The sequence below is a fragment of the Piliocolobus tephrosceles genome, chromosome 15 (assembly GCF_002776525.5).
Source record: "Piliocolobus tephrosceles isolate RC106 chromosome 15, ASM277652v3, whole genome shotgun sequence".
NCBI lineage: Eukaryota > Metazoa > Chordata > Mammalia > Primates > Cercopithecidae > Piliocolobus > Piliocolobus tephrosceles.
This window is the reverse complement of record NC_045448.1, coordinates 90,364,586-90,378,732: the sequence shown is the minus strand read 5'-3', so window position 1 is coordinate 90,378,732 and position 14,147 is coordinate 90,364,586. Positions and strand designations below refer to the sequence as shown.

Here is a 14,147-nt window from a genome sequence, read left to right as displayed (position 1 = left end):
GAAAGAAAGAAAGAAAGAAAGAAAGAAAGAAAGAAAGAAAGAAAGAAAGAAAGAAAGAAAGAAAGAAAGAAATTAGGGTCAAATTATAAATATAGTCAGTAGAACCTCCCAAGCTTTCTCAAAGGTGCTGCAGTCAAGCCAGAGTTTCCACTCTGTCTACACAGCATTGCATTTTCTAGACATCTTTATGGAGGTGTGATTGACATACAATAAGTGTTAAAAAAAAAAAAAAGAACACTTTGATAGGTTCTGACATATGCATCTACCCACGAAACCATCATCACAATGAAGATAATAAACATATCCAGGCCGGGCACGGTGGCTTACACCTGTAAGCCTACCACCTTGGGACGTCAAGGCAGGTGGATCATCTAAGGTCAGGAGTTTGAGACTAGCCTGGCCAACATGGAAAAATCCAGTCCCTACTAAAAATACAAAAGTTAGTTGGGCATGGTGGCACGTGCCTATAGTCCCAGCTACTCAGAAGGCTGAGGCAGGAGACTCGCTTGAACCAGGGAGGCGGAGCTTGCAGTGAGCCAAGATTGCACCACTGCACTCCAGCCTGGGCAACAGAGCGAGACTCCATCTCAAAAAAACAAAATAAAAAATAAAAATAAATAAATAAGTAAAGAATACATCCATCAGCCTAAAAGCTCCTTTGTGACACTGAATTTTTAAACTTGAAGTGGAGTCTTCACATTTATTCTTAACTGATGGTTTTCAGTGTAGCATTCCAAAACGTCAAGGTCATTTTCAATTTTCTTCTGTCATCTTTTATATTGGTATGCTAATCTCTGAGTCATCTGCAAATTTCAGAGTATGTCTTAGGTTAGGAACAAGGAAGGAGGAGCAGATGTCCACCTCTGGGGCATCAGGCTCATACCAGGAATACAAACCCAAGGCAGGAGAGAATGGGAGGAGAGCCAGGAGGTGGTCTGGAGAGGGAACAGTTAGACACAAGCACAATCACGCTGTCTGTCCCTTGTAACCTGTCACTTGTTACTTCATGCTTGTCTGTTCCAAGGTCGCCCATCAGAGAGCGACCCCACATGAGAACTACTCTCATATTTTACACCCAAATTGACATTTTAGAATAGCCTAGTACAATATCCTCATCTTTTTATTCATATACATATATTCACAGATTCATATTTCATGTATACACTAATATGTGTGCCTACCAAACAAAAACATTACTCTTCACAATTCTGTTTTATTGTTTTAAATTTCAAACACAAATGAAAATCACCTAGGTGAACATTTAGAATAACAAATTTTGAGTCTTCATCTTTACAGTCACTGCTTATTTCTAATCTACTTAAAAATGTGGGAATATATGGTATCACAAGGATTGGAGACACAGACTGTGGCCAACACAACCTGGAATAAAGTTTAAGAATTTACTTTTACAATGAACACATGTAGTTGAATCCACATGGCTGACTGTATAACCGAAGGTCCTCAGAATTAACTTCCAGGCAGAATACAATGTTTATTAAAAGATAGGCAATTTTAAAATGTGCTAAAATGAGGTTTACCCAACAGCAGTTTTTCAGAACTTAGACTCTTACGGATTTTGGAGTGAGGAGAAGTATTTTATCCTTGACATTGTTTAGAATTGCTGGTACATGGTGATAACAAAAAAAAAAGATTGACTTTTATTGTTTTTTGTTTTTTGTTTTGAGACAGAGTCTCGCTCTGTAGCCCAGGCTGGAGTGCAGTGGCATAATCTTGGCTCACTGCAATGTCTGCCTCCCAGATTCAAGTGATTCTCCTGCCTCAGCCTCCCGAGTAGCTGGGATTACAGGCACCCGCCACCATGCCTGGCTAATTTTTGTATTTTTTAGTAGAGACAGGATTTCACCATATTGGTCAGGCTGGTCTGGAACTCCTGACCACCTAAGCCTCCCAAAATGCTGGGATTATTGTTTTTCAATTCTGTGCAAAGACCCCTTACTAATGACCTTATTGTAGACATCAGGAATGGACCCCTCACACAACCCTGTCCTTACTTAGTCCATGCTGCTTGTGAGGTTTATTACGGCAAGTTTTCCTAGCCTGGCTCCAAGAAAAAGAATATGTCTCCCCTGGCATTTGCCTGCAAGCTCCCATGAACTAACTTAATACACTTCTACTAGGGCCTGATTAGAGAATAATCTATCTGCTATTAACTGTAGCTATATTATGTCCCTAAGAATAAATTCCAGTGACATGACCCTCATGTTCTCAAAGTCACTAATAACCACCATAACCAGGAGACAGAACCTTAAGGTGCTGCAAAGCAGCCTTCACCCAAGATTGGGTGACAGGAAGAACATTACACTTATATAATCATTTTATCAGGCTTTGGATCAATTCATGTTATGTCCATGAGATTCTTTGCTATCAAAGAATTCATGTTATCTCATGAGATTCTTTGCTGTAATAAACTTCAAACACTTTTCATAAAAAGAAAATGTGATCAATGATTTCTTTTCCCACAGTGAACTTGGGTGGGTTCCAAATATGAACCACCAAATAGTTCCTTCAGGATCACAGATCTATTTTATATCCCATTCTGTAATTTTGCTAGGGCCTAGAGCCAATTTTTAAAAGCTGGTGAAACCCAGGAAGCATTGAATTATCTTTCTTAAATTTAGGCTTCCTTTGGGATGAAGCTGACCTTCTCTCTATGCCCTCAGCTGGTGGTAGGGCTTAGCCACACGACTGGAGCTGGGGAGAAGGAGGATGCAGAGTCAGACTTCTGGAACTTCAGTGTGCACACATATCACCAGCAATTTTGTTAAAACACAGGTTCTGACTTAGTATGTGGGGTGGGGGCTGGGATTTTACATTTCTAACAAGCTCCCAGGCAATACTGATGCTTCAACTTTGAGTAGCAGGAATGTCAAGATGAGAGCAAACCCAAATCCTGCTCCTTCTGGTGGGATACACCGAGATGTGTCAAGTAGACAGAAAAGGGAAATTTTTTGTTTTATTTCAAATCTAGTCCAAAATTTTTTTAAGCCTGTCCCTCTGGTTCCCATCTCCCTTCCTTGGCATGGGGTTGGGTGTTATGGAAGGTCAAACCTAGAGTTGGTCAGAGCTGGGTTCTTCTCCTGACTCCAGTATCTACTGGCTGTGTGACCTTCAGCAAGTCCCCTGACTTCTCCAAGTTTTTGTTTCCTTATGTGAAAAATGGGAATAGCAACACCTAGGTCTTGCTATCTTTTAGACCACTGACCAGTACTTTTGAATGAAATATACTATTTTTAAAAATTCAAGCAAGATGAAAATTACAAAGAAGTTCTGAAATCTCACCACTCTCATAGTGATTTGAGGGTTAAAAGAAATCACACGTGTAAGGTGGTCAGCACAGAGCCTGGCACTGGATAAGTGCTCAGCGGACATCAGCCCGAGACACCCATCCTGCCTGTCACTCAGAGAGGGCTGGGCCAGGTTGATCGCCGAGTTCCTCTCATCCCCAGCGCCAGCTTATTCCAGGAAGGAAGACAGCCCAGCTACAGGAGAACATCGTATGGGGACAAGGGCGCTCCCCTGACAGAAATGCCCATCCTGGCCAGGCACAGTGGCTCATGCCTGTAATCCCAGCATTTTGGGAGGCCAAGGAGGGCAGATTATGAGGTCAGGAGTCTGAGACCAGCCTGGCCAACATAGTGAAACCCCATCTCTACTAAAAATACAAAAAACTAGCCAGGTGTGGTGGTGGGTGCCTGTAATCCCAGCTACTAGGGAGGCTGAGGCAGGAGAATGGCAGGAGAACCTGGGAGGCAGAGCTTGCAGTGAACCAAGATCGCACCACTGCACTTCAGCCTGGGCGACAATGTGAGACTCCATCTCAAAAAACAAAGAAAGAAAGAAAGAAATGCCCATCCCTCCCCGACCTTACTTGCCCCAGTGCAGGAGAGCGTTCAAATGACATGAAGTCCTAAAGCCACTTTTTGGATTCCGAGAAAGAGCATTTGTCCCAGGCAGGCTTAGCTGGGTGACCTTCAGTACGTCTCGTTTCTCACCAGTTTCATATTCCGATTCACACCAAAAGGTATCAACTCCCACTTACACAGCACTTTGCCATTTCAAAAAGATGTTTTTAGTGATTTGTTTTTTTAAAAAATTTTCAGAGCAACCTTTAGAGTAGCCACGATCATTATCCTCACGGGGATATTATTCTCTTAAGAGTCCCTGATCCCGGACACCACTCCCAGCACACAGAGGGTGGATGCAGCTACAAAGCCCACCTGCCTGGCCTGCAGCCTTGAATGTGCCTGCTCCAGCAGCTGGTCCCCTCTCACTCTGCTCTGCGGCCCTGCTGGACTCTGTGATCTGTCAGAGTGAAGAGGGCTGGAAGGGCAGCTGCTGCTCAGCTCCTTGTATGGAAATAGCTGCTCATGGACAGATACATGCAAAGACAAGGTGCCTGCATGGTGGGCAAGCCCCCTAAAAACTCAACAAGAGAGGACTGGACCAACAGTTCAACAGTTCTGTCTTTCAGTGCTGCTTATAAACTCCCAGCCTGCCAGAAGGTCTCTCCTCAAAAATTAGAGGGAAGTATCTTTTTTTTTTTCCTCTTTTTTAAGAGACAGGGTCTTTCTCTGTCCTCCAGACTGGAATGCAATGGTGTAATCATGGCTCATTGCAGCCTTAAACTCCTAGGCTCAAGTGACCCTCCCACCTTAGCCTCCCAAGTAGCTGGGACTACAAGCGCAGGCCACCAGGCTCGGCTTGATTTTATTTTTTTTGTAGAGACGGAGTCTCATTATGTTGCCCAGGCTGGTCTCAAATTCCTGAGCTCAAGTGATCCGCCTGCCTCAGCTTCCCAAAATGCTGGGATTACAGGCATGAGCCACCTCGCCTAGCCTGTGAGTAGGTGTCTTAAAGAACATCCCGTCCCTCAAGTACCCAGATAACTTCACAATATTTTAAATTCTTTTTCTCATTCCTTCTTTTTTCTTCTTTCCCTCTGTCTTTCCTTCCCTCCCTGCCTCTTTCTGCAAGTACTTATTGAGCATCTGTTACGTGCATTGAGCTAGGTAATAGAGGTCCTTAAAAGATAAAGGAGACACCGACCTTGCCTTCAAGCAGTCCCCAGGCTGGGATGGGACATAAACACGTATAAACAAGGCAGGACCCACAACATTCCACGAACATGGTAACTTGCTGTAAGTTTTGAGGAAGAGAGACTATTTCAACTGAGGTAGGGGAAGCAATCTAAAAAGGCAATCACCTACGAGATGAGGAGGCATTGTTCTGACCTCTAGAGATGGGCTGAGTTTGTACTCAGAGAAGATAGAGGTCTTCCAGAAAGAGGCACTGATATAAGGCAAAATGTGTCCATGTCAGGGTGTACATATAGGAGACAAAGGTAGCCGCTGGATGAGATCATGAGATTCATGTTTGCACTGACTATTAAATACCTTGACATAAGAAGTCAGTGGGGTGGGGAGCGGTGGCTCACACCTGTAATCCCAGAACTTTGGAAGGCTGAGGCAGGAAGATCACTTGAGCCCAGGAGTTTGAGACCAGCCTGGGCAAAATAGTGTCCAGTAGAGAACACTGTCTCTACAAAAAACAAAAATAAAACAATAGCCAGCCATGGGAGTGGGCACCTGTAGTCCCAGCTACTCCAGAGGCTGAGGTGGGAGGATGGCTTGAGCTCAGCAGGTAAAGGCTGCAGTGAGCCATGACTGTGCCATGACACTCCAGCCTGAGCAATAGAGTGAGACTCTATCTGAAAAAAAAAAACAAAAAAAAACAAAAAAGAATTAGAAGGTACTGTTTTCTTGGATCAAGCCTGGATATTGCCAATTTATTTTTAACATCCCTTTTTTTATTGAAACCCCAACTCTCAAGATTTTCTCTGCCACAGCTCACATACCCCACGAAGACCTGTATACATTTACAGACCTACCTGAAGCACACCCCTCAATTCATGTTCAGAACACATCCTCGGATGCGAGTGGGTGAAGATAGCATTATTATGGGGACAACCTGCCATTTGATCTAATCCATCTTTAAAAGGCAATCATTCTCAGACTTCTGGATTTAAGAATTATTGAGTGATACTTAGCAATACAGCTCACAACAGGCTGTGTAACATGTTGACATGTCATGCCTCTGCAGCTGAAAGTGCCAAATGAAAAGCAGAATTCTAAATCAACTGTGGTTATTCTCAACATCCAATGCAAACATTTAAGGCTGTCACTTGAATACTTTAACACTTACTCATTTTCTGAACTAATTGTTCCGGAATTTCTCTAATCCTTTCATTAAATTATTTCCATTTATAGCATCATTTATCCTCCACTAACCAACCACCAGCTGTTACCAGATTAAAGGCCACATGTGTGTTTGTGTGTCTGCCAGGGCTAATCCTGCCATTGCCACAGGCTCACACAGAATTACACTGACTAAACCCCACTGGCTCTGCTGCACCTAAGAAAGCTCATAACTGGTTCCATTTTCAAAAAAAAGCCTGGTTGTCAGTAATTTATTCACAAATACTCAACTTTTTCTCATGTTCCCCACTATCTTTTTACCTATACACACACTATATATACATAATCTCCTGAACACTTTCAGGAGATTACTTACTTTCAACTTTGTAACCAGAATAATTTAGAGACTGTTCAAGTTTTTATTTAAAGAACTTAAAAAAAATCCACTAACTGTCCTTGCTCCTTCTTAGCATATTTTGTGATGAATTGGATCAATCTAGAAAATTCTTATTGGTTGGGGTAGACTGAATAATAGCCCCCCAAAAGTTGTCAATGTCCTAATCCCCAGACCTGTAAATAGGTTATATCACATGGCAGAGGAACTTTGCATGTGTGATTAAGTTAAAGACCTTGAGACAAGGATAGTATCCCGAAGTACCTAGGTGGGCCTAATGTAATTGCAAGGTCCTTATAAGAGGAGGCGGGAGGTCAGAGGGGAACAAGATGTTACAGTGCTGGTTTTAAAGATTCAGGAAGGGGGCCATGAGCCAAGGAATGTGGGCAGCCTCAAGAAGATGGAGATAGAGAAGAAACAGAAGTGTCAGCCTGTTTTTAGACTTCTAACCTCCAGAACTATAAGATAATAAACGTGTGTTGTTTTCAGCCATTGAAATTACAGTAGTTTGTTACAGTAGCAAAAGGAACTAAAGGCTGGGTGCCTAGGGGCTCATGCTTGCAATCCCAGCACTTTCGGAGGCTGAGGCAGGCAAATCTCTTGAGGTCAGTAGTTTGAGACCAGCCTGGGCAACATGGTGAAACCCCATGTTCTTTCCCTCTCTCTTTCTCTCTCTTTCCTTCCCTCTCTGATTCTTTCCACAAGTATTCATTGAGTATCTGTTGTGTGCATCGAGCTAGATAATAGAGGGGAGAACTAGACATAAAGGAGTAATAAACAAATGAGTTATGCATATACTTAAAAATTGAGGGCATCGGCCAGGCACGGTGGCTCATGCCTGTAATCCCAGCACTTTGGGAGGCCGAGGCAGGCGGATCATGAGGTCAGGAGATCGGACCATCCTGGCTAACACGATGAAACCCCGTCTCTACTAAAAAATAAAAAAAAAAAAATTAGCCTGGCGTGGTGCAGGCACCTGTAGTCCCAGCTACTCGGGAGGCTGAGGCAGGAGAATGGCGTGAACCCGGGAGGTGGAGCTTGCAGTGAGCCGAGGTCGCGCTACTGCACTCCAGCCTGGGCGACAGAGCGAGACTCCATCTCAAAAAAAAAAAAAAAAAAAAAAATTGAGGGCATCAAAAGAAAACAACAATTCATAGAAGAATAAATGTTAAAAAACTTTCACTTCTCTAATAATAAAAAATTCAAGTTAAAACAATGCTAAGATAAGTTTTAACAGATTTAACTGACAAACATGAAAAAGTGAAATAGTTTTCTGTGTTGGCCAGTATTGGGATGAGGAGACAACCCCTGTGCTGCTAGTAGAAAAATGTATGTTCTCCTTTGGTGAGGTAATTTGGAAATCTATATCAAAAGCCTTAAAAATGTCTTTTGAATTCAAAATTTGTACGTGTAGGAATTTGTCTATAATACATAATCAGAGATATATGGGAAGATCTACTAGGAAAAAGAGCAGACCCTTGACATCCAAAGCAAAGCATCTATGAATTAGTTCAGCCCTTGTAGAAAGCAGCCTGGAGAGTTCCCCAAAAACTAAAACTAGAATTACCATTCGACCCAGCAATCCCGTTACTGAATATCTACCTGAAGGAAAATAAATCATTCTACCAAAAACACATGTGCACTCATATGTTTATCACAGCACTATCCACAGTAGCAATGACATGGAAACAACCCAGGTGCCTATCAATGGTGGATTATATAAAGAAAACATAGTGCATATATACCCTGTAATACTACACAGCTGTTAAAAAGGAACAAAACCATGTCCTTTGCAGCAATATGGGTGCAACTGGAGCCCATTCTCCTAAGCAAATTAATACAGAAACAGAAAACCAAATAACATGTTTTCATTTTGAAGTGAGAGGTAAATATTGGGTACATATGGACACAAAAATGTGAACAATAAACACTGGAGATTCCAAAAGGGGAGAGGGAGAGAGAGGGGCAAGAGTTGAAAAGCTATCTATAGGGTACCATGTTCACTACTTGGCCAAGCAGATTATTAGAAGCCCAAGCCTCAGCATCCCACAATATGCCCATGTAGCAAACCTGCACATGTACCCCCAAAATCTAAAATAAAAATTTAAAAAAGTATGACATCTAATTAAATTAATATACAAGTCAACAAAAAGAATACTATGTAGCCATTAAAATGGTGTAGAAGGATATTAATGGTTTTGAAAGTTGTTCACAACATATTATGAAGTAAATAAAACAGGTTACAAAATAATCCAGCTTTTTTGAGAGAAAAAGTATATACAACTTAATTACATTGAACTTGAAATTATCAAATGCACCATTTTTATTCACTACTAAGAAATAAAAATAAATCTGCCAATTAAACCATAATGAGCCATAGATTTTAGGATACATTATGATTTCAGAGAAGTTAAAATATGTATTCTGGAATTGATAAATATAGCATATTATGCATGTCCCATTTTCCCTCCATTCTGAAATAAACTTCTTTTCCCATATTTTAATATCCAGAATTTAGGGATATTTTGTGTCTTACAATCAAAGCATACATTTAATGTAGTGTTTCTGCCAGGTGCAGTAGCTCACACCTGTGATCCTAGCACTTTGGGAGGCCAAAGCCGGCAGATCACTTGATGCCGGGAGTTGGACACCAGCCTGAGCAACATGGTGAAACTCTGTCTCTACTAAAAATACAAAAATTAGCTGGGTGTGGTGGCGTGAACCTGCAGTCCCAGCTACTCGGAAGGCTGAGGCAGGAGAATCACTTGAGACCAGGTGGCAGAGTTTGCAGTGAGCCGAGATCTCACCACTACACCCCAGCCTGGGTGACAGAACAAGATTTCATCTTAAAAAGTAAAAATAATAACAGTAATAATGTAGTGTTTCTTCCAGGACCCCCACCCCACCTATAACTCATCAGAATCAAGAAAATATTATATATGCATTGTATTTGCATCAGAAAACAAGGAAGATATACCCAGAATGTTAACAGCTGGGTTTTTTGGTTTTTTTTTTTTTTTTCCAAATGATAAGATGGCAGAGAATTATTATTTTCTTCCTTAATAACAACAAAAAAAAAAAATCAGCATTGCGAATTCCCAGGTTGGCCCCATGCTATGTAGAAGCTAGGAGGATCACTTGGGCTAAGGTACCACAGAGCTCCCACTCACTGTCCTCCTGAGAACTGGAAACCCTCAGAGTGAAGAGTTAAAGGGGCAGACAGCAATTTTACCCACTCATGCATTACCCCGGTATCTCAACTACCATAAAATGATGTGTCCAAAAAAGGCAACTCCTAGGTAATGTACTTCACTCCTTTCTAGCATCCAGCCACAATGCCTAAGGGGATGGCAAATAGACTTCATTTTTAAATGCTAGTTCTCATTGATTGGTAGTAGCCCCCTGGAGGACCTGCTGGAAGGGATTCTGAGGCCAAATTGGAATTCAGGAGGAAGGTGTGCCTGATTGATTAGTCATGCCTAGCACTTAATCCAAGTGCTACATAGAAGCTAGGCCTGAAAGAATTTTCCCAGCTTTATTCTTGCTCTCTTACGTTCAAGAAGAGTACCTGTTTTTCTAACCATCAAAGGTGAAGAGATCCTAACTAGACTAAGGATCATAATTTAAGGGCCTGGAATGTTACTGTTAATGCTAAACTAAGCCCATTCTAGCAAAGACACAATTCAGGTTTACAAACCAGCATTTCACAGTATGGCATTATATTTTAAAGTCAAAGAACACATATATTACTGGCTTAGTAATTACATTCCTGTGATACACACCTCATGTATCTGCTTTCCAAGAGATAGGAACAAAAATGTTCATAGCAACCATTCACAGGAGAATGGAAAAATAAATTTGGTACACAGACACACACAAAGTTTATTCACTTTATTAGTTTCACAAAACCATACAGATGAATAATAAACATTTGAGTGAAAGAAGCAAGTGACATAAAACCACATATAATATTGTACCTTTGTTTAAAAGATCAAAAACAAAACATAACTAATTATATATTGTTTAGAAATATGTGACTGTGATTAAATTATTACTTTTTTTTTTTTTTTTTTTTTTTGAAACACAGTCTTGCTCTGTCACCCAGGCTGGAGTGCAATGGCATGATCTTGGCTCATTGCAACCTCTGCCTCCCGGGTTTAAGCGATTCTCTCGCCTCAGCCTTCTCAGTAGCTGGGATTACAGGCACCTGCCATCATGCCCGGCTAATTTTCCTATTTTTGTAGAGACAGGGTTTCACCATGTTGGCGAGCCTAGTCTTGAACTCCTGACTGCAGGTGATCCGCCTGCTTGGGTCTCCCAAAGTGTGGGATTACAGGCATGAGCCACCACACCCGGCCAAAACTATTATTTAAAAGGCAGTAGAATATACAACACAAAACCTAGGATAATTACCTTTGGAGCAGGCATGGGACAGGATAGAGAAGATGTAACATATTGGAATATTCTAGTTAAGTTGGTTTGGTGTTGATCTATTGCTATGCTTTGTATAATATATGTTAGAATATATACAATATAATATATAATATGTATGTTAGAATATATAATGCGCAGTTTGAAAGAATTAATTTTCATTTAATGCAGTGCTCAATTAAAAATATAATCTTTCTCCACATTTGGGTGGAAGACTAGGAAAGTCTGTCTTGCCATAACATGGATTAGAATAAGCCAGTTTTGTACAGTGACTTTTGTGGATGACTGAGTCCCACCTCTGCAATCAAGTTTCTCATCTACGGTGGCTGAACCTCACCAGGAGCCTAAAATGCATAAAACTTTCCTTTAATGCTTCTTTGGACTGTCTCTGGTATAATCAAAGAAAGCACAGCTCCCTCATCTGTGCAGTGACAAGTTTGGGTAAAGCATTTTTTGAAAAAAACTGTCTCTTTTAGATTTTTTAAAAATCATTTTAAAGGTCATTTATACCATTTATCCCACTTTTATTACTACTGTAAAAATAATATATGATTTTATGTAGTGTTTATCCTCAATGTACATGAAGTGTTTTTATAGTTGTTACTTCAAATGAATGACAGATTATTTATAATAACAAAAACATGGAAACAATCCAAATGGTCAGTCATCAGCAGGTAATAGAAGAACATGTAGCTTTCAAGTACTGTTTCTGAAGAGTGTATAATAGCACAGAAGACATCAAAAGTATTAAATGAAAAAGCATAATGGCTTGTATAATGAGTATATTACAGCCAAATGAAACCTATGTTTTAAAACAAACCAAAAATAGATACCCAACATGTTAAGAGTGGTTATCGCTGTGTGATATCTTACCTTTCTAAATTTTCTAAAATGACAATGCCTTGCTTTTATAATGGAATGAAAACCCATTCAACTTTAACCTTCTTGAAATGGAACTGATTGGCTAGATTGACTTTGGGGAATTGGAGGCAGCAAATGGAGATGTTCTTCACAAGGCCAGGCAGTAACTCACTGGCAGCACCAGGATTAGTGTTGACAGTCCCTGTGTTTCTGGGTTGTGTTTTCACTCTGAATCCAGCTGGCTCCCTAACTGTACTCACCCCTCCCCTGACACACACACGTACACACACACACACAATTAATGAAATAAGACGAGCTCCCCCTGAAAAAGTCACCTCAGCCCCATATGTTCCTCGGGTGGTGGTAAGCCATATGCCCCAGTTCACACCCTTTTCCCTGAAGGTCTTAGTGGGCAGGAAGACAAGAGAATGTGAATACTAATAAAGTTATCTCTGAGAAGCAGTGCCCTTTCCCAGGGTGGTCAGTGCAGCGGGCCAACCACAAAGCCTGGGTTATCAGACTCAAACCACATAGATGTCAAGCAGGTCACCCCAACCTTGATCTCAGAAAATACTGACACTTTAATGTGATCACCATGTAAGTTTGTTTAAAATTAAGATTTATTACTAATTTGAAAGCTTGGTAGTCTAGTGTGGCCAAGGTCGTGAGGAAGAGGGAATGTATTTTAATAGAGCCTGTTTGGAGAGCCTATAAAACTGAAAACATCACATCCTATGGCCCAGCAATTCCTCTTCTAGTCCTATGGCCTAGAGAACAATCGCACATATGTACAGGTAGACATGATCGGGGATTTTCATTTTTTTATGAAAAATTAAAAACCACCAATTGTCTCTCAATAGGGGAATGGATAAATAAAATGACATATATTTATAGGATGAAATATTTAAAATTAAGATTGGTGATTCATATAGCACATGAATCTATATGTATAGCTCTATAAAGGAAATAGATCTTTGGAATTTAAAAGAAGTATCTATAGATTTATAGTTCCTGCAAGGATAGACATCAAAAACATGTTGTTTAGGGAAAAGAGCAAGTTCTAAAACGACATCTGAAGTATGACACCATTTCTGTAAAAAAAAAAGAAAGAAAGAAAGAAAGAAAGAAATGCAAACTACAGCCATCCATTTTGATAAGTGCAGATATATACATGTAATAGCACAGGAACATTCTAGAAGGAAATACATTGAAATAATAGCAAAGGTAATATCTGAGGAAAGACAGAGGGGACTGGGATTGGGTGATACTTTGATTTTTCAAGGATAAGTGGATTCCTGCGTTATTCATAATTATAAATATACAGTTTATTATTTTTTTAAGTCTCAGCAATTACTTTATCTGGTAATATATTTATAATAAAAAGAAAGCTAAAAATATAGAGCTTTCTGTCGGAAACTGTTTCCCACAGCACCACACCCACCTTTCCGCTCCCAACACACCCTTTCAGCCAAGTTGCCCAATGTTGGGAGAAAGTGCCCCTGAAGCCTTTGCTCACCTTCACCATCCTTCTAGGAGCCACAGCAAATCACACTGGCAACGACCCCTTGCAGAAAAATTTATGCCAGAAAAATTAGCTCTCAGAAGTGTCATTTTGTTCAAAAAAGAGCACATGATTTTATCCCTCCCCCTGATGATTTTTGAGAGCAAAGTATTTTAGAGTTTGGTACCAGCCAAACCAACAGGAGAGAAGGCAATTCCCCACATTTCATACCTGTCAAAAACCACTGCGGAATAAGCCCGCTCAGCAAAGATGACATCTGCAGCCCAGAACTCCTTGGTGGCCTTCAGACCCCTGCCTTTGCCCTCAGCAGTGAAGACCTCCACATTCTCCATTCTCCCTATTGTCATCTCAGAGTCTGTCAGGCCAGCGCGGCAGATATTTAACACTGAGCCAAGTCTCTTGTCATTGCTATTTCAGCACCTTCAGCATCCCAAAGAGCAAGACTATAAATGGACAAGCCACCTCCCCTTCCCTGCCCGCTCTCAGCCACTGGGCCCTCACCTCCCCCTCTGCTACTTTTTCTGGAGGTGGAAATGGGACAGGCACAAGAACAAGTGAACTGGGAAGGGTTTCATTCATCACCCAGCAAAGCTAACAGAAGAGAATATGACCATGGCTTAATATGGTTCTGGGATAGGACCTGAAAAGTTTTGAGAGGTTCCATTGCAAGCAGAAGCTCTGTATATGCTAAGTTCTGAACTGCAACAATCCTGTTCGGCTTTAG

General features: G+C 40.9%; 1 protein-coding gene across 2 annotated transcripts in view; it reads right to left on the bottom strand.

Moving 5' to 3' along the window:
- Nucleotides 1-13,855, bottom strand: part of SMYD1 (SET and MYND domain containing 1) — a 44,388-nt gene extending 30,533 nt beyond the window's left edge. The window contains exon 1 of one of the 2 annotated variants that reach the window (XM_023194906.2): nucleotides 13,634-13,855. In XM_023194906.2, the coding sequence (XP_023050674.1) occupies nucleotides 13,634-13,770 (137 nt within the window). In that variant the 5' untranslated portion in view covers nucleotides 13,771-13,855. The remainder of the gene's footprint in view (nucleotides 1-13,633) is intronic. The other variant, XM_023194907.3, reaches the window with a different exon arrangement.
- Nucleotides 13,856-14,147: the final 292 nt, after the last annotated feature.